General features: G+C 35.9%; 1 protein-coding gene across 1 annotated transcript; it reads right to left on the reverse strand.

Annotated features, from left to right (window-relative positions):
• Nucleotides 1–3,702: 3,702 nt before the first annotated feature.
• On the reverse strand, nt 3,703–19,507 carry TAAR1 (trace amine associated receptor 1). The gene is made up of 2 exons (XM_038000885.2): nt 19,455–19,507; nt 3,703–6,607 (listed from the first exon to the last, which is right to left on the reverse strand). The coding sequence occupies exon 2, from the start codon at nt 6,476–6,478 to the stop codon at nt 5,462–5,464; it is 1,017 nt and encodes a 338-aa protein (XP_037856813.2). The 5' UTR covers nt 6,479–6,607; nt 19,455–19,507; the 3' UTR covers nt 3,703–5,461.
• Nucleotides 19,508–19,774: the final 267 nt, after the last annotated feature.

Raw genomic sequence — 19,774 nt, forward strand, 5'->3', positions numbered from 1 at the left:
CAGACAAACAGAGTACAAAATCATGAGTGAACTCCCATTCACAATTGCTACCAAGAAAATAAAATACCTAAGAATACAACTTACAAGGGATATGAAGGACCTCTTCAAGAACTACAAACCACTGCTCAATAAATTAACAGAGGACACAAACAAACAGAAAAACATTCCATGCTCATGGAAAGGAAGAATCAATATCATGAAAATGGCCATACTGCCCAAAGTAATATATAGCTTCAATGCTATTCCTGTCAAGCTACCATTGACTTTCCTTACAGAATTAGAAAAAAACTACTTTAAATTTCATATGGAACCAAAAAAGAGTGCCTGTAGCCAAGACAATTCTAAGCAAAAAGAACAAAGCTGGAGGCATCATGCTACCTGACTTTGAACTATACTGCAAGGCTACAGTAACCAAAACAGCATGGTACTTGTACCAAAACAGATATATAGACCAATGGAACAGAACAGAGAACTCAGAATTAACACCACACATCTATAACCATCTGATCTTTGACAGACCTAACGAAAGCAAGCAATGGGGAAAGGATTCCCTATTTAATAAATGGTGTTAGAAAACTGGCTAGCCATATGTAGAGAACTAAAACTGGACTTTTTCCTTACACCTTATACAAAAATTAACTCAAGATGGATTAAAGATTTAAACATAAGATCTAAAACCATAAAAACCCTAGAAGGAAACCTAGGCAATACCATTCAGGACATAGGCATGGGCAAAGACTTTATGACTAAAATACCAAAAGCAATGGCTACAAAAGCCAAAATTGAGAAAAGGGATCTAATCAAACTAAAGAGCTTCTGCACAGCAGAAGAAACTATCATCAGAGTGAACAGGCAACCTACAGAATGGGAGAAAAATTGTGCAGTCTATCCATCTGACAAAGGACTAATATCCAGAATCTACAAGGAATTTAAAACAAATTTGCAAGAAAAAAAAAAAAAAACATCAAAAAGTGGGCAAAGCATATGAACAGACAGTTCTCAAAAGAAGACATTTATGCAGCCAACCAACATATGAAAAAAAGCTCTTCATCACTGGTTGTCAGAGAAATGCAAATCAAAACCACAATGAGATACCATCTCACGCCAGTTAGAATGGCAATCATTAAAAAGTCAGGAAACAACAGATGCTAGAGAGGAAGTGGAGAAATAGGAATGCTTTTACACTGTTGGTGGGAGTGTAAATTAGTTCAACCATTGTGGAAGACAGTGTGGTGATTCCTCAAGGATCTAGAACTAGAAATACCATTTGACCCAACAATCCCATTACTGGTTATATACCCAAAGGATTATAAATCATTCTACCATAAATTCACTTGCACACGTATATTTATTACAGCACTATTCACAATAGCAAAGACTTGGAACCAACTCAAATGCGCATCAACGTTAGAATGGATGAAGAAAATTTGGCACATATACAACATGGAATACTATGCAGCCATAAAAAAAGAATGATTTCATGTCTCTCGCAGGGACATGGATGAAACTGGAAACCATCATTCTCAGTAAACTAATACAGGAACAGAAAACCAAACAGAGCATGTTCTCATTCATAACTGTGAGTTGAACAGTGAGAACATATGGGCACAGGGAGGGGAACATCACACACTGAGGCCTGTCAGTGGGTAAGGGGCAAGGAGAGGGATAGCATTAGGAGAAATACCTAATGTAGATGACGGGTTGATGGGTGCAGCAAACCACCATGACACCTGTATACCTACGTAACAAACCTGCACGTTCTGTACATGTATCCCAAAACTAGAAGTATACTTAAAAAAAGAGGGATACCTGCCATTGATAAATCATTGTGGGTGGCCTAATTTTAAGCTCCTACATCACTTTAATTTATAAATATATTGAGAACATTTTAATTTGTGTGAGTCAATAATGTCTTCCCCCTGTGAAAAATGAAAGAAACAAAGGAAATGCTGAAGCTAATTTGAATCAGAACAGAACCAGCCTCAATGGAATGAATGTTAGAGCAGCCTAAGTTCACTGGGAGCTTAAAGGCTTGGGGCAGGAGGTTTAGAAGGACAAGCGATGTGGAGAAGGTGGTGAGGATCTGTCAAGTTTACTTCCAATATTTCTTATAGCTGGCCACATACTCAATGAGTTATATTAAAGCACTTTGGAAAATGCATATGTACTTATCTTTTAAAAAAGCAAAAGACAAAAAACAAAACTCTCAATCTGATTCTTACATCATCCAGATTTTCTGAGTGCATATCTCAACTACTAAATAATAATTTTGTCAGTACACTTTATCATCTACTAGATTTAGAACCATAAATCATTCTGCATATTTCTTTATACCTTTAATGTTCAAGTTCTTATTGAGAACTAAAGGCAAACTGTGGCTCATCAGAATCGACAATGAATTGGAGTTCATCTGCTTTGCACTACTTTTTTGGCAAATATTTATGAGTCTCTAAAGATTGGATTATTGACTTAAAGAACTGACTTCAAAATCAAGATGGATTCCAGTTCACTGATCTCTTAAGATGACATTATTATTATCATTATTAAATCAGTTCCAACAAACTTCCTTGCTAACACTTCTTTTACTGATCTGAAGTGGAAATTTATATGAACATTCCTCTTTGAGAAAAGGGTGGAAGTTGACACGGTTTTGATTGCAAGTTATCTTGACCTGGGGAAGGAGTGGCATTGAAATTGCTTTCTTGGTATTTGCTATAATCTTATATGTCAAGTTAAGGTTCTTTCTGTGGATGCAACCAAAAGTTATTCTCAAAGGGAATTAATTAGAAGGCTATCTGGGACTCATGGAATCCATGCTGTATAACTGAATTTGGAAATGAACAAACAGGTGGGTAGTTCTGGAGTTGGGGAAGAAAGAAATCTTGATATTACCATGAGCAGTCTGCTCATGATCTTACCACTTGGATAAAATGAACACCCACATGATTTCATTATTTTCTGCTAATTATTCTGCTAAGAATCACTGTTTCTATCCCTTTGTCAGAGATTCAAATTCTAGAGAAAGGTCTGAAAATACAAGCTTGGGTAATTTACTCATCTGCTTAATTAAAGGGAGAGGCAGGGGTCAATTTTTTTATTACAATTCCAATGAACTATAACTAGTTGGAATAAAAAACATCTCAAAAGTGAATTGGATTCCAGTTGTTAAATAGACTCTGGAAAATTAAAAGACAAAAACACCTCTGCATGAGGCAAGGGAAGCTACAGCAAAGCTGGGAATATGGAAAGATGAAGCAAACCTTTCTTCCTGTTGTGCTGAGGGAGTCAGTTATTACGTATTATGAATATTAAAAACAAAACCAACAATAAAGATAGACTATAAGAGCTTTAGTACCAAGTGAAAAAATGTAAAATTATTTGAGTCGTGAACTTGTCCCAAGATAAATGTGGAATCTATGCTAAAACCTGAATAGTACTTTAAAGTAAATGTAAAAAAGATTATCACCATTATCAATATTGATTCACAAATTCTAACTAGTGAAGTACAGTAAGGAATATAAATCAGAATCATAATTACTGGAAAGAAGATAAAACTTAGCCTTGTTTGAGGATAATATGATTTGTATAATGAAAACCCAAATCAGTCAACTGAAAAGCTAATATAAACTTTATTATAAAACCAGCAGTAATGGTTACATAGAAAACATAAAGGTTTTAGAAAAAAATTCAGAATAGGCAAAACATACATACAGAAAAGTACAAAACACTTCAGAGTAATCTTAAGAAGAATTATGGGAGGAAATGAAGAAAAGCACATAAAATTACCACAAAGTATAGAAAACTCACTAAATGCTTGTTTCCTTTTTAAAATTTGACAGACTGGTCTTACAGGTGAAAAAAGTCAAACTGGTCTCACAGGTGAAAAAACTGTTCTGAAACTGAGAGTGGTTAGGGACGCTACTTATTTTGCCTTGTGTATACTAAATTAAAAACATAAAACATAACGTTTTTAAAATGTACTAGAGCAAAAATTGATACAGATCATTCAGACAAAACACATACTCCAGAAACAGACTATAATTTCTGGAAGGATTTAACATATCCTCAGCAGATCCTCAGATTTGTAAACAGAAATTTATATGCAGCAGTGTGCATTTAGTTATGTTTAAAATCATCTGCCTTACCCTAAGTTATTCATGGGCCGAAGGTAAATCCAAATCCCTGGTGATACTCAATCTGAAACAGACCATGTGAAGTTTGTATTCATCAGCTCAATTGCTGATGAATGCTTGTAATTTAGAATGTTTGCCCACTTCCTTTAGATAATCTTATTTGAAACCATTATTTGTTCCTCTTTTTTATTTTTATATATGCCATCTAAATAGCCATAGTATATCCAGTCTGATTATACCTCTTTTTGGCCCTCATGTTTAGCTACTTTGATGGATGCCTGCTTCTCTTTCTGTGTACTGTGGAGCCCATCAAAGTAAATTTGTTTAATGCCAGATAGCCTGTGTTTTGAACCCTATCATGCCAGATATGACCTTAAGACATGGTAAAATCCTTCTAGACATTTTCATGACTTCAGTAGCAGGTAAAAAGCAGAAATTTCATTTAATTAATATTATTTTTAGAAAAGTTAGAAACAACTGGAATTGTTAACAATAGGGAATGGTTAAAAATATATTTGTACATCTGTGCAAAGTCACATTATACAGTCACAAAAAGGGATTACTCGTAGCCCAAACCTCAGCAGCATGCATTATATTTAGTTAACAAATGTGCACACATACCCCCTGACTCCAAAATAAAAGTTGAAAAGGAAAAATATTAATATAAAATAAAGAATTTTAGATGATATAATCCTTACCAGGAAGTATGCTGTGAGTAACATTTTTAAAATTTCATTTGGTTTGTACATATTTTATTTTCCTTCATTTTTCAAATTTCTCAGCAGTATGAGAATCAGAAAAACTTACTTTAAAAATATGAAACTCAAGATATTTAAGGATTGGAACATATATTAACAATATAAATAAATTATGTGTCAACACTTATTTAGCAGTAACATTTAATGTGTGTACTTTTAGTTGATTTTACTAAAAGACATATACACATATGTGACAAGGACATGTACACAGATATGACAAAATCATTCTAATTTGCATCCTCTAATTCAGCCCTATAGTTTCCACCACTGAACAGCTAAGGTACCATAGCAAACTCATGGCAGTTCTTCTAAGGGCAGGAAAAGTTATATAAAATGCAGGCCTTTAAATGCTGGAGTTGCAAAGTTCCGATATGCGTGGTAAGAATGGAAAAGATTATACCTCCTATATCCCAAATAGGAAATTACCTATAAGCATCATAATTTAACTCACCAAACATGCTTTGACTCAAGTAACTGATTAAAAAAATCCATATGGTTGGGGCATGTGGTGGGTTATGTTGTGTTCATAAACATGATCACCAATTTGCAAAACAGTAAAATATAATAATTCTATGAACTCGATTCCAAAAGTAATTTACACCTGGATGAATCTTTTTGGAAAATTTTACCAAACAGAATCATCTTCAGTGCTTTTCTAAACCAGGGATAGAAAAATGCATAAACCATTGGATTAAATGTAGAGTTCAAGTAGCCAAACCAAATCAATACATCATTCAAAGTAGGTGGAAGAGTGTAGTGAAGAAAAGGGTCGATGACTGTACAGACAAAGAAAGGGCACCAGCATATTAGGAAAACTCCCATCACAATCCCCAATGTCTTCGCAGCTTTCCTTTCTTTGCTTTGTGAAATTCCATTTTTCATTTCCAATCCAATTTGGAGCTTCTGATTGGCATCATTAATTGATCTTGCCTGCTCTTTAGCTATAAGATATATTCTGTAATAGATACATAACATAATAGATCCAGGTATGTAAAAAGAAGTCATAAAGGCCAGTACCCCAGATATTTTGCTAAAGAACACAGAGCAACCTCCTCTGCAGTGAACATGTTTGTAATATATCTCTTCAGCGCCTTTGAAGTTTAGCTCCAGAAAGATCATCCCAAATGCAAAAACAGCAGGGACACTCCAACTAATGAAGATCATCACACAAATAACCAAGATATTGATCTTGGCTTTATATCTCAATGGGTCACACACAGCATAGTAGCGGTCAATGGAGATGAAAGACAGATGGAAAATGGAGGCTGAGCTCAGCATAATGTCGGTGCTGGTGTGGATTTTACAGAAGACTTCTCCAAAATACCAACAGTGCTCAGCAGATCTCACCATGCTGTAAGGCATGACCAGACACCCCAGAAGAAAGTCCACAGTGGCCATGGAATGAATGAGCCAATTTGTCGGAGTATGAAGTTGCTTGAAGTGTGATATAGAAACAATAACTATCAGATTGCCGACCAATGTGGTCAGAATTATGAGCGCCATTAAACTGTACAGGGAAGCACGGACATCATTTGACCAGTTGTTTTTCACACAGGAAATATTAATTATATTGTGGCAAAAGGGCATGATTCCTGAGGGCTGTCAACCAGTTTACTTTTCCCTTTGTGTGTTGATTAATCTTTTTCCCAAATTTGTAATCAGGTTACAGTTCCTTCTCGTTTTTATTTTTTATTTGCACATATCTATCCCAGAAACCTAGGAGGAAAAAAAAAGAGTAAATCATTGGCAATCTGATTCCTCTCACTTCTGACACATTTACCTATTACTCCCTGTTGAAGAATAGTTATTTTGGAAGGAACTTTATTTCCAAGTTCCTTTCAATAGTTCAATACAGCAATTTTTAAAAAAAACTTTTACCTGGAGTAGGACATTGTTCTAGAAATACAAAGCTAAATTATTAGGTTGAACTATATGAAACCGCCACATTTGTAGGTCAGAGAAGATCAAATGAAGATTATGATCCACATCTGTGGAAACAATCTGTGTCCATAGGAAGCCAGTCTAGTGGGGGAGACTTACATTCTAAAGGGTAGAAAGAAATTGCCAGAAAATCTGGAATTAAAATATGTTTATGCAAAAGACAAGAAGTCTTTTAAAGGTGCCTCTTGTGCAGAATTAATACCCACTAGTGCCCACTTTTGCACTTGGTCATAGATAAGTTATATATTTCTTATTTTATAATTAATTGTAATAAGAAGCAACTTACATATATTTGCAGCTTGCAAAGTACTTCTACATATATTCCATGCATTATTTCGTTACTGTTTTATTTGACACTTATAAGACCAACTTCATTTTTTGTAAGGAAGACATGACATGCTTTATTAACCTCATTTTACTGGCAAGAAATTGAAGTTTAATTCACAAAATCATTAAAGCTTGACTATGAGCTGTGGGCTCAATTACTAGTTCAGTTTCTTTGATACCAGTCCAGTCTTTCTGTCCATTGCAGAAAGAACCAACTCGAGGTCAATTTTTAAAAATTAAGCTTTAAATTTTCATATAAGAATTTATGGTGTCTTAAATAATGGCAGCTACTAGTGAAGGATGATATTGTGGTCCCGCTTATTAAGGATTTTTGATATACCGACTAAAGTCTATGGTAAGAAGTGAAGTGGCATGGTGCAAAGAGCACTGATATGAAAGCCTAGGGAAGCTGAGTTTCCATGTGGGTTGTGGGCAAGGCACATGACATCTTTAGTTTTTAAGTTCTGAAATCCAATAAATCTCACTTTTAAACAGGTAAAAAATATTATGAGTAGGCATCTTCTACTAGGCCTCCTCTTTTTGTACTTCACTGAAGAACCTCAAAGTTCCAGGGGACTCAGTTTGAAACTGTCCCTTTTGTTTCTATATGACCCTGTAATTCTGAGCTAAATTCTAGAACTTGGATTCACACAGATACATATGCGTGCACACACACACACACACACACAACATATATACAGACATGTACATATATATATATATATAAAGAGAGAAGGGGGGAGAGACAGAGAGAGAGAGGAAGAAAGAAAAGAGAAAGAAAGGAAGAAGGAAGGAAGGAAGGAAGGAAGGAAGGAAGGAAGGAAGGAAGGAAGGAAGGAAGGAAAGAAGGAGGGAGGGAGGGAGGGGAAGAAAGAAAAAGAAAGAAGAAAAAGAAAGACAGAAAGAAAGAAAAGAAGGAAGGAAGGAAAGAAAGAAAGAAAGGAAAAGAAAGAAAGAAAGAAAAGAAAGAAAGAAAGAAAGAAAGAAAGAAAGAAAGAAAGAAAGAAAGAAAGAAAGAAAGAAAGAAAGAAAGAAGAAAGGAAGGAAGGAAGGAAGGAAGGAAGGAAGGAAGGAAGGAAGGAAGGAAGGAAGGAAGGAAGGAAGGAAAAGAAAAGAAAAGAAAAAGAGAGAGAAAGAAGGAAAGAAAAAGAAAGGAGAAACCGCTTGGGGCAGAGTACAAATTTCTGGCAATGAAGTCCTATAGTCTATCACTTTGGTATGAAAATGCTAGAAAATAGCAACAATTCCTAGAATTCCAGGAGTCTGCCTTCCTTTTTATCTTTTTCCCTTCCCTCTGGGCTGATGGTTTAGAATGAGAGAAAAGGAATATCTAGGTATGAAAATGTACATTTTAATAAATTTGAAACACTTTTCCCCCACTCTCCTTTGGTCTTCTATTCCCAGAAGGAAACATATTTATACCAAATAAATCTGTAAGATTTATTTAAAAAGACACACAGACTCATTCCATGATAGAAGCCAAACAGCAAAAAAACCCGTTATTTAAACAAGCAATATTTGAATTATGATTATAATTTCACTAAAACACTGATGGATTTCTTACTATGAAATTTAAGTTTGCATTTAACTAAACTCAATCAGTTAAGTTATATATTTTCTAGTTAGACTTTTCCTTCACTATTTCCCTCTCTTTTCCTTCTTTCTTTTACTTATTTGTTGACTTCCTAAAGGAACCACGTAACATTCAAAATCACTGTTTAGAAATGTTTGTTTATTTATTCCTGACTCTTAAAAGCATTTCTATCCGATGTCACATTGAGTAGGGACTCTTAGCAGGAACTAGGGTTCACAAAGAAGTAAGGGAAGGTGGAAATAAAGCAAAACACAAATTTCACTTTTAGAACAGGAAATTGACAGAAGATGAAAATGCCATCTGGCAACTTCATAGGCCTTGTTTTTTTGTGGCTTTAAAATGTGTAGTCAATTCCCAAATAAAAACCAAAATGTCTCAGAGCCTACCTCAAACTCATATTTGCACATATAGGTTTAAGAGAAATCAAGACTTAGGCACAGTATCTTAGAAATTGTTGATAGTATGAATGCCACATCTGTAGAATAATTTGTCTACCCAACTTAAACAATATTAAACATCATTGTTTGTATGAGTGCTTTTTAAAGTGTTATAATTTGTTTTTGAATAGATTTATTTGTTTAAGTGCTCTATGACAACATTGTGAGTTGAAAGCTTATCTAAGGACCTGGCAAAATAGTGTTTTTGTTTCTTTTCTTTCAGCTTTAAGAATTTAAGAGCTAGAAATAATTATTATCTGTATATACAAATTATCCAGGTTGAATATACAATAGCAATATGGGAAGTTAATAAATAGCTGTTTGATTACCTAACTAAGCAAACAGTTCTGTGCAAATGATCTAATCATCTAATGTTTGAAAATGACATATGAATTAAAAATATGTTGATAGAACTTATAGTTTAAAATAGATCTCTCTAGCAAGGCAGGAACTCCCTGGCAGAGTGCCCCAACTTTCCAACAGAAGGTCATGAACACTAACCCTATCATAACCTTTGTCCCTGATTCCATCAACCACACATTGCTAATTGCTCAGACTTTCATCTCTATACTACTCTACTCATTTCCTAATCCAAACCGATTTCCCATTGTGCTATTACTCACAAAACCCTTCCAAGGGTGCCCTTGGGGACTCATGGTCTTTATTCCATTTCCTAAAATTCTTTTTTAAATGCTTCCCTCTCTTTGTTCTAACTAAAACTCTCTCCCCTCAGGACACTTTCTCCCCTGCAGCCTTGTCAATGGTGGCTGTTTCTTTCCTACATTCCTTGTACCTCTTCATATTATATGATCTGGAGGAAGAGTAAGTGTCCACTTACACTCATTGCCACTGAAGTTCATTATCCCTCTTTTCTCCCTAACCTCTAACCCTTTGCAAGCTTTGAAGTTCATGTCTTCATGCTATACCTCTGTATTAGTCCATTCTCACACTCCTATGAAGAACTGCCTGACACTGGGTAATTTATAAAGGAAAGAGGTTTAATTGACTCACAGTTCTGCAGGACTGAGGAGGACTCAGGAAACTTACAATCATGGTGGAAGGGGAAGTAAACACGTTCCTTTTCACATGGTGGCAGAAAGGAGAAGTGCAGAGTGAAGTGGGGTAAAAGCCCCTAAGAAAACCATCAGATCTCATGAGAACTGACTCACTATCATGAGGACAGCATGGAGGTAGCTTCCCCCATGACTCAATTACCTCCCACCAGGTCCCTCCCATGGCACATGGGGATTATGAGAACTACAATTCAAGATGAGATTTGAGTGGGGACACAAACTACATCAACTTCCTCCTATTGCAGGCATGTACAGACTCCCAAGTCATCTCTCTGTACTTCTTGAAGATATGAGCTCCTGGCTTACTGTCACTGTTTGTAATGCTACTCCTGCTAAAGTTCTTAGCAATTTTATTGTCCACCTAAATGATCCTTCCAATAATGGACTCTTAGTTTATTGACCTCTATCTTTTAACAATTATAGACTCACCTCCATCTCATCTCACCTTCCATGGTCATATCCCGGGATGTCATTATAAATGACAAGAGTCATCCAAATGATTGGTTTCAAGCTTCACATCCTGTCCTCCCAGTCCATGTGCTTCCTTTCCAACAATTTTTCACCAGTGCTTCGTTTCCAACAATGTTTCAACTCCCTTGAAGCCCTCAATTCATTTATTTTACACACCTCTCCACTGTCCTTCATTTACTCATGTCTACCTCTTTACTCAGTTTAGATTCCAGTATTTTCTGGCATTATCTTAAGCTCTCTCCCGTTAACATACTTTCCTGGCTAAACTTGAACAGTGGCTAAATGCAATTTCCTCTCGCTCCACTCCTGCACACCGAATGTGGCATAGAAAAACACGCAGCAACCTTCTTTTAAATTCGTAACAAAAATGGACCATTACAATTGCTCAGGAATCCTACTCCATTTCCCTTTTACCTTCATTTCTCTCCTCTCTGAGATGACTATTTCATGCCTCCTCCCTTCTTGAATGTCAAATACTTATTTACATCCTTACTCTCACCTAACGACTTTGCATTCTGTTTCACTGAAAAAAGTGATGCAATCAGAAGAGAATGTCCACATGCCACCAGCTTATACCTGTTTACAAATTCAGCTTACACCCTTATTGCTGCAAATTACTGCAAATGAATGGACTCTCTCCCTTCACAGGCCACTCCTCAGATGTGGTCCATACCCACCTCTTTATGCCTATTCCAAGATATACCCTCCAACTCTCTTTCCCCTGCATCTTCAGTGGTTCCCTTCCAAATACCTTCACTCTCAAATATGCAGTAATATTTTCCACCTTAAAAGAATTATTGAAGCCTGCATCTTCTTTCATTTGTCAACTACCCCTTTATCAGAAAGGAACTCTTTGAGTCATTTATACCCCCTATCTCTAATTCCTCTAATCCTATCTTTTAAAATTCACCGTAATGAGAATATCATCATCAATATTCCACCAAAACCGTTCTTAACCAAGTTTTTCTACATTACTAAACCCAGTGGTAAGTTATCAGGCCTCAAGTTCTTGCTTGGCCTTTCAATTCCCCCTTGAAACAGTTTCTTCCCTTGGTTCCTGTGTCACCGCCCCCTTGTAGTTCTGCTGCCTCACAAGCTGCTCTCGTCAGTTGCTGTTATGGTTCTTCTTCATCTCAGTGGCCCTAAGGCTCAGTCCTCATAACCACTCCCTTGGTGATTTCATACTGTATTGTGGCATAGTCTATGTGCTGATGAGCTTCAAATGAACACTTCCAACTTTGACCTTTCCCCTGAACTGTAGACTAATGTTTCCTGCTGCCCATAGGATATCGCCACTTAACTTGTCTAAAGCCAAGCCCTTGACCTCCCTCCTGTGCCTAGCTTCTCCTCCTCCTCTCTACATCTCTAGAACGTGACAACTCTATTCTTGAACATCCACCATCCAAAACTTCGAGTTAATTCTTAGCTTCTCACACTCAACAACATGTCCAATTCATCAATAAATGATCTTGGCCCTTCATTGAAAATGTATCTAGAATCAGATCATTTCTCATCATTTCTACCGTCACCATCCTGGTCCAAGTCACCAACAACCTCCGGATTAATCTAATAACCTCCCAGCTGGTTCCCCTGCTTTTTCTCTTGTCTCTCCACAGAAAGTATCCCCAACAAGCAGCCAAAGTGATCACATAAGTACATACATTTTTCACATAAATTCTTCCAGAATGGTACAACATGAGTCTCAAATGTAAAAGAACAGGGGCATTAAAAATATGCCCAGAGCCAATACTGAGACATTTGCCAGTCAGGCACCCCTATCAGGCCAAAGAAAGCTGCACGGTGACATGCTGCATCTGTGCCTGCCTGATGTTAAGACCACACTTCTCACAGTCTCCTGAAACTTGATCTAATCCTACAGTGGTGTGTGTATGTGAGGCTGCATTCTGCCCATTGGTAACATACTTAAATTCATCAAGTTCTGTATACTTTCAAGTATGAGTAACTATTTTAATATAAGTGAGCTATTACTGCAATTTTTATAGACAACACAGCAAAAAGAGAACTACAGATCTGGAGTTCTGTGACTGGTACAAGCTAGTTAATTTTCTTTTCCATTGGTATTCAGAGGAGCGGTTCTATGAAATACTTTTGGCCTTACCAGTGAAAAACTAAAAAAGAGGTGATTGAGATATGAATTTTTTTTTGTAAAAGTGTAAATAAAGCTTCTGACTTTCAGACATTATTCTTAAGGGAAGTCATCCTTACTGGACCAGAGACATACAAGATAAAAGAAAAGGACAGAAACATCCCTGGCTTCCCTGAAGCTGTACATTTCACAACCTGAACTTGCTTCCATTTACCCCCCTTATTTTGGTTTATTTTAGATTATTGACTCAAGGACATAGCTTCTAAGCCAATAAGAAGTGATTAGTTTCCTCCTCACCACTCTTTTTTAACAGGTGAAAAGTAGGTAAGAACTCTATGGACAGTGTGGAGAGTAGGCTCAACAGCTGATATTGAACCAAGGAGAAATTCGCTATTAAATAAAAGAAAAGGAGGTCCCCAGAGTCCCCCAAAAGAGGCAATCATAGAGTCAGAGTAGTGGGTGGAGAGGGTGGGAGTCAAAACCTTTTGAAAACTAAGCTGCAAACAGTGGTGTCCTAATGAACAAAGCCTAGGGGACGCGGCGGTTATGCAGGTTTGGATGAAGAACTTCTCAGCATGCCCAGTGCCTACAGGAGAAAATCACCCGAGCTCCAAAGCAGATTTAGGAAAAGATCAAGATCCTCTGCCCCTTTCCCCAAGGAAACTGGCATCCCTACAAGAAAAAGACAGTGGAGTGGCCTTTAGTTGCAACAGTGAAGAGCCTTCCACCAGGCATATATACTAGTGTATCCTTACCTGAATGCACAAGCCAAACAGACATGCAAAAGCAGTCACCAAGCAGAAAATGTGGAGCAGTTAAGTTTCTGGGCAATTCAAAGTAGGGGCCACTTCACACCTTAAAAGAAACTAGGAATAAACAAAATGTCTATGACCCAGGCAGAAGCCACTATCTCAATGCCTGATTGGCGTGTTTGGGTTTGTGTGTTATTGTTTGTGTGTGTCTGTTTAAGTGACACTGTTTTTCTTCTGTCTGGTAATTTTGCAGTTACCACATAATGCTAAATCAGAGATAGAGACATGGGACATTATAATCTACCCCAGAATGTGACATTTTGCTCTAGAACTTTTGATGGCTATCTTGTATTTGCTTTGATAATAAATATTCTAAAGTACATGATACCCTGATTGATTTGTGGGAGAGAATTTAAAAGTAATATGGACCTAAAATTGCAACTAAACTTTGTCTTAACCTAAATATACTGTTGTTTTATGATCTCTTATTGATCTTAGGTAATGTTATACAAAAGTTGTATGAACCCACAGAAGCTATCACACTCAAACCTCTGGTAAACTTTTAATGTCTCATTTGGTTCTTGCCCAATCTGTGACCATTGGAGCATCATAAAGAAAACACTGGTAGCCAATACAACCAGTTTGAGTTTATGAAAGGTCACAAGTCTGTGATGTGCAAAGGAGATAAATGATTTTAAATGTTCCAGAAAAAAAAAAAAACATAAATGCTAGGTGAATCCATTAAATAGTCCTCAAATACAGAAAATGTTTTCTGGACACACCTGATCCCCAGCCTCTCTCTATATATATACCTTGGATTGGAAACATGTTCACTTTGCATTTGTTTCCTGAACCAAGAAAGCCTGAAGTTTTTAACCATGTCCTTAAATGGAAGAATAATTGTTAGGATCAGATATTCTCAAAAGGTGCTTCAAAGCCCAGCTTTTAAAAGAGCAGTGCTGGTAGCAAGAACAAACTTTGAAATCTAGCAAGATCCTACCCCGGATGAGAGTGTTGTTGGCTGTCATGTGTCCCCATCAGTGTTTCTGGGGAAATAGACATTGCTGAAATGTTCTGGTCTCTCCTGTTCTGTGTGGCTATGTCATGTTCTGTACTTGTATCTATAGTTAACAGTCTAGAATTTAACTTTACAGTAAGTGTAGTTTGGCCTCTTCCTACAAATCCATAGCCCCAAAATAATGTACCTTTACAGGGACAAATATAGGCTGACTTTTAACTACTCAGGAACACTGTGTCTTTTAATTAAATGGGGTACTGTATACAGAAAGTTTGAAACCAAGAAAAAGTTTGAAACCACAAAATGTTAAATATAGGAAATATGACTTTATGGTATATTCAAGGGCTTATAGCACCTATGTGTACTTAAAAAGAAAACAACTTACTTGCAGAGAGGTATAAGATTCTTATACCCAATACCTCCTAATAATACTCTTAAGGTAATACTTTGAGAAAGGTATAAGAATTAGGATCTCAAGAATTGGGAAACTGAGTCATGAAAGGACTAATAATGACCTCTGCACAAATCAATCATCGAGTTCACTTTAAAATAATTCTGGCAAATTTTCTTTTAAAATTGAAATACAGTTGATGAAAAGATACATTTTTTAAAAATCAAAAGTGAGGAAAGTCACAGCATGAAAGAATTGGAAGCAAACATTGTAAATAGATCGGCAGGTGAGAGGAAAATCTGCCTCCTTACATCCCCTGTCAGCCCAGTCTTCATGACCACCAAAAAATCCTATGCCCCTGATACGAGCTACCAAGGAAAGTTCAGAAACCATTTAACAAAATACACAAGCAGCACAGGGTGAGGCCAAGTCATCCAGAAAACGCAGCTACTATAGAAGCAGGAAAATAAGAATTTTAAGTAAAATTTAGTAGAAACACCTGAAGAGTACAGATAAAGATTTGAAACCAAAAGAAATGATACAGACATTTTGAAAACCCAGGAAATAATTATAAAAGAGAATAATCACAACTAAAGACTGAATCACGGACCCGGTGGATAAAATAGAGGAGTCTCACATACACTAAGCCAAAATATAAAGAAATACAAAATTCATTCACTTTTTTTTTTTTTTTTTTTTTTTTTTTTTAAATAACATCTTTCTGTGTCGCCCAGGCTGGAGTGCAATGGCACCATCATGGTTCACTGCAGCCTCAGTCTCTGGGGCTCAAATGATCCTCCTGCCTTAGCCCCCCAAATAGATGGAACCACAGATATGTGTCATCATGACATATTTCTAAGTTGCCCAGGCTGGTCTTGAATGCCTGGGCTTCAAGCAATCCTCCTGCCTTGGCCTCCAAAAGCATTAGGAATACAGACATGAGTCACCGTACCCGACCTGATTTGACTTTTCTAACAGTATCACACTGATTGCTGCCTTGAGAACAGATGCAGAGGAGCAAAGACATAAGCAAGGAGATCAATTAGGGAGCTGCTGCAACAGAAGCTGCCACCTGGCGAGAGAAGATGGTGCTTTGGAGCAGAGCAGTGGTTGTCAGCATGGAGAGGACAGATCAAGTTTGGACATGTTTTGAAGATACGGCCATGAAGAAATTGCAGATAGACTTGACTGTGGGTTTGGAGAAAGTCACCGAGGGAAGTAACAGGGCTTTGGGTTGAGCAGCTTGAAAGATGGAGGTACTAGTTAGAGAGATGGAGAAGATGGTGACTGGCGAAGGACAAGAAGCAGAGGAAATGGAATGCTTTGCCCTTGTGAGGTTGGAGCTATGTGAAGAAGGAAAGGTCTTTTAGTGCTCAGCTGCTTTGGTTCAAGTCCCAGCTAGGCCATTCACTGGTCTTATGGCCTTGAACATACTACCCAGCCTCTGGAGGCTGCAGTTTCTTCATGTGAAAAACAAACAAAAAGAAAACAAAAACAAACAACCCATTTTCTGGAGCTCTTATGAAGCTGGAATGAGTTAATTTTTATAAAGTGCTTATAATAGCATATTGTAGACAGTGTTCATCAACTAAGTAAACATCCAAGAGTGACGCAAGGGAAATCGAGGTGCTGTTTCAAGAATACACATATATTTAAATGTAAGTAGATGCACTCTAATGGATCACTATAGGCAGAAGGGAAGGAAAGGAGAAACAGAGATAAATAGGGGGAGGGAGAGACAATAAGATGAAATACATATATAGAAGTAGGATGTCAGAAGGGAATGGCATGTGTTTTATTCACTGCTGAAGCTCCAAGGCCTGAAAATGTCTACAACATGTACTGAGCACAAAAGGGAATAAAGAATTGAATGAATGAACAAATGAACTGAGGAGTTCATTAGCTCACTTCTGTGCCTTGTGGAGCCTATAAAAAAATTCATGCACATATACTTAGCCTGGTTCTGAATTCTGAGTATCAAGGAAAATATTGTATAAGCATCCAAATAGAAAGAACTGGTTATTTTAAAAGGAAAGAAGTTCAGGCTAGCATAGGACATCTCATCTGTAATTTTGGGAGCCAGAAGGCAATAGAATGAAGTTAGAAATTATGAGGGAAATAGGATAATTCATCAATCCTGTATGCAGCCAAAAGGGTGATCATATAAGAGTAAAAGAATGACAGTAAAAATACATTTATGACCACCTGCTGAGAAATTCTAGCAAATACTCTAGCAATATAAAAATTAAATCAAAACAAAAATTTCTACATAGCGAGAGATGAAAATACAAGCAACAACGAGTAATATCTAAATTAAGGTTTAGTTTAAATTGAAAGGGGTTATGTTAATATGACACAATACAATGCTTGTTAAAAGAATATTCAAAATGAAAAAAAAATAAATTTCAAGGAAACACTTAATATTGGCCTGGAACTTAAATTCTAATTATCTTAATAACATCTAGTTGTTATCAGAGGTGCTGAGGGGCCGGCAAGTTAAACTTCTTGACTAGATGGAAAGATGCGCAGTTATAATTTAATTTTGGAAAGCTGATCTAGCAGCATTTTTTAAAATTTAAAACGCTCACATTGTTTGAATCAGCTCAGTTCAGTGCAATTGTTTTTGTGATAGCAACGAAAGAAAAAAGTAAAATAGTCTCAACTTTTATGTCAGACTTAGATATATATATCAGTAGACATATTATATGTGTTTAACAAGATGTTAAATAAAATGAGCTGGTTCTTTCTATATAGAGACAGAAAGTTGTCAATAATGTATTTTTAAGTAAAGAAAAAACATTTACAGATTATTTTAAAATATACAATTATGTATTTTAAAATATCATATGTCAATATATTGTTAAGTAAAGAAAACATCTGCAGAGTACTTAAAGACATCATACATAGGGATACACAGTTACATATGTTTATGTAATTATGGGAAATAGGTATGGAATGGAGTACTCCAATTCTCAATATTGTTTACTCAGCAATAGTGAGACTGAAACTCAAAAAACAAAACAAAAAAATTAAACAACAACAAAAAGAAAATAATACAAAATTTTAGCAATATTTTTACCTGAATGGTGAATTATGGGCGAATTTTATTTACTTTTCCATCTCTATGATATATTCTAAGTTTCTTTCTATGGGAATGTTTCACTTTCATAACTAGAAAACTTTTTAATAAAAGTACATGTATTGTTTATAAATTGAATTTCATTTTAAAAAACTATTGGTGAATAATTATCAATAAATTTGTATTCTTTGTGTTTCTTTGACTTGTTTAATTCTTTGCATGATTTATTTATCTATTTTACCTTTGTACTAAAATCATACTTTTGCTAAATTTCTGAACTGAACTCATTTCCTGTTTTTGTTCTATTATAAAAATTTGGGGAAAAAATGTAAAATAGACAATAATAATTTTATTCCAAAACTATACTTGCAGCTCTGTAATTTATCCAGTATTTTTAATAAATATACTACAAATATTTTTGAAAAATACTTATTTTTAAAGGTGGAAAGAGACCAGGGTGGGGAGAAACAGCATTTTTAAATGTTTAAGTCATGGTTCTTGAGATGAAACATTGCTGGAAGTGAACCAGTTCTGTTTCAAAGAAACAGGAAATGGGACAAAACTCATTTGTTTGCTCCTACATCAACACAGACCAACAAAAAAAAAGAGTAAAACAGTCATCAGCAATATTATGGTAAATGTACTATACATGAAAGTGTCTCTGCTAGTTTGACATGCATAAAGTAATATGAATCAGATTTAGGTAATATAACTAAAAGGTTCTTCAGTTAATTGATCTAATATATGGCATGTATACACACACACACTGAATTTAGTTTAAATTGAAAGGGATTCTGTTGATATGACACAATACATTTGAAAATGTACTGGGATTTTCCTACCAAATATATTTGTACAAATAATATTTGTGCAAATAAGATTATGATTTTGCAGTTTAGTTTTGTATACAGTGACAATAAGACATATTGTAATTATAAAACCTAAAAAATATCTATAAAGACTGCTTATATATGATGTTAAAACTAGCCATTGTACCCAGCATAGAATTTCCTTCTTCATTAACAAGAAAAGGAGATTTTTTAAAAGTTTCAACTTTTTATATGTCCTAGCTTTCCATAAATGAATTTTTAATAAAAGAGACACAACTCTTTTTAAAAGACATGTAAAGCAAGCTATTTAAAAATATATAACCATTCTTTTAGCTTCTCTTACTAAAGTAGCTATTAAGCAACTAAATTACAGAAAACCCTTGTTAATCTTCACACTAAATCATCCTAAATTTTAACAGATGAATAAGTACCAAGCCATTGATAAATCTCATTATCTTTAGCATTCTTCCTGTAAAATAGTACTCTAGGCCTTTGGGTTAGTCTCTAGGATTTGGTTTGGCTGTTGAGCAAATTCAGACCTACCTGCTCAGGTAAGAGTGAGCATAGTCAGTGGATGAGCAGACAGCAGGAATACTGCCTTTGGGACCAGTCTGCATCAATCTCCTGTATACTTGCTGCGGGCTACAGCCCACTGCTGCTCTATGATAGGCCACAGTTAACAAAGACAGAATGACGCAAATATTAAAACAAAACAAAATTTATAAAAAGCTGACAGTAAATCTTTCTGAAACAAGCTAACAATATGTTATCAAGAAACATAACTGGGAGGAGCTTTTATTCTGAACCAGCATCAGGAAGCTAGTAGTGATCAAGCTAAATAGGGAAGGTAAATATTACCACTA

This window comes from Chlorocebus sabaeus, chromosome 13 (genome assembly GCF_047675955.1).
Source record: "Chlorocebus sabaeus isolate Y175 chromosome 13, mChlSab1.0.hap1, whole genome shotgun sequence".
NCBI classification, from domain to species: Eukaryota; Metazoa; Chordata; class Mammalia; order Primates; family Cercopithecidae; genus Chlorocebus; species Chlorocebus sabaeus.

Bases quoted from the DNA above. Each gene is read 5' to 3' on its own strand.
- TAAR1 (XM_038000885.2), bottom strand. From the start codon at position 6,478: ATGCCCTTTTGCCACAATATAATTAATATTTCCTGTGTGAAAAACAAC.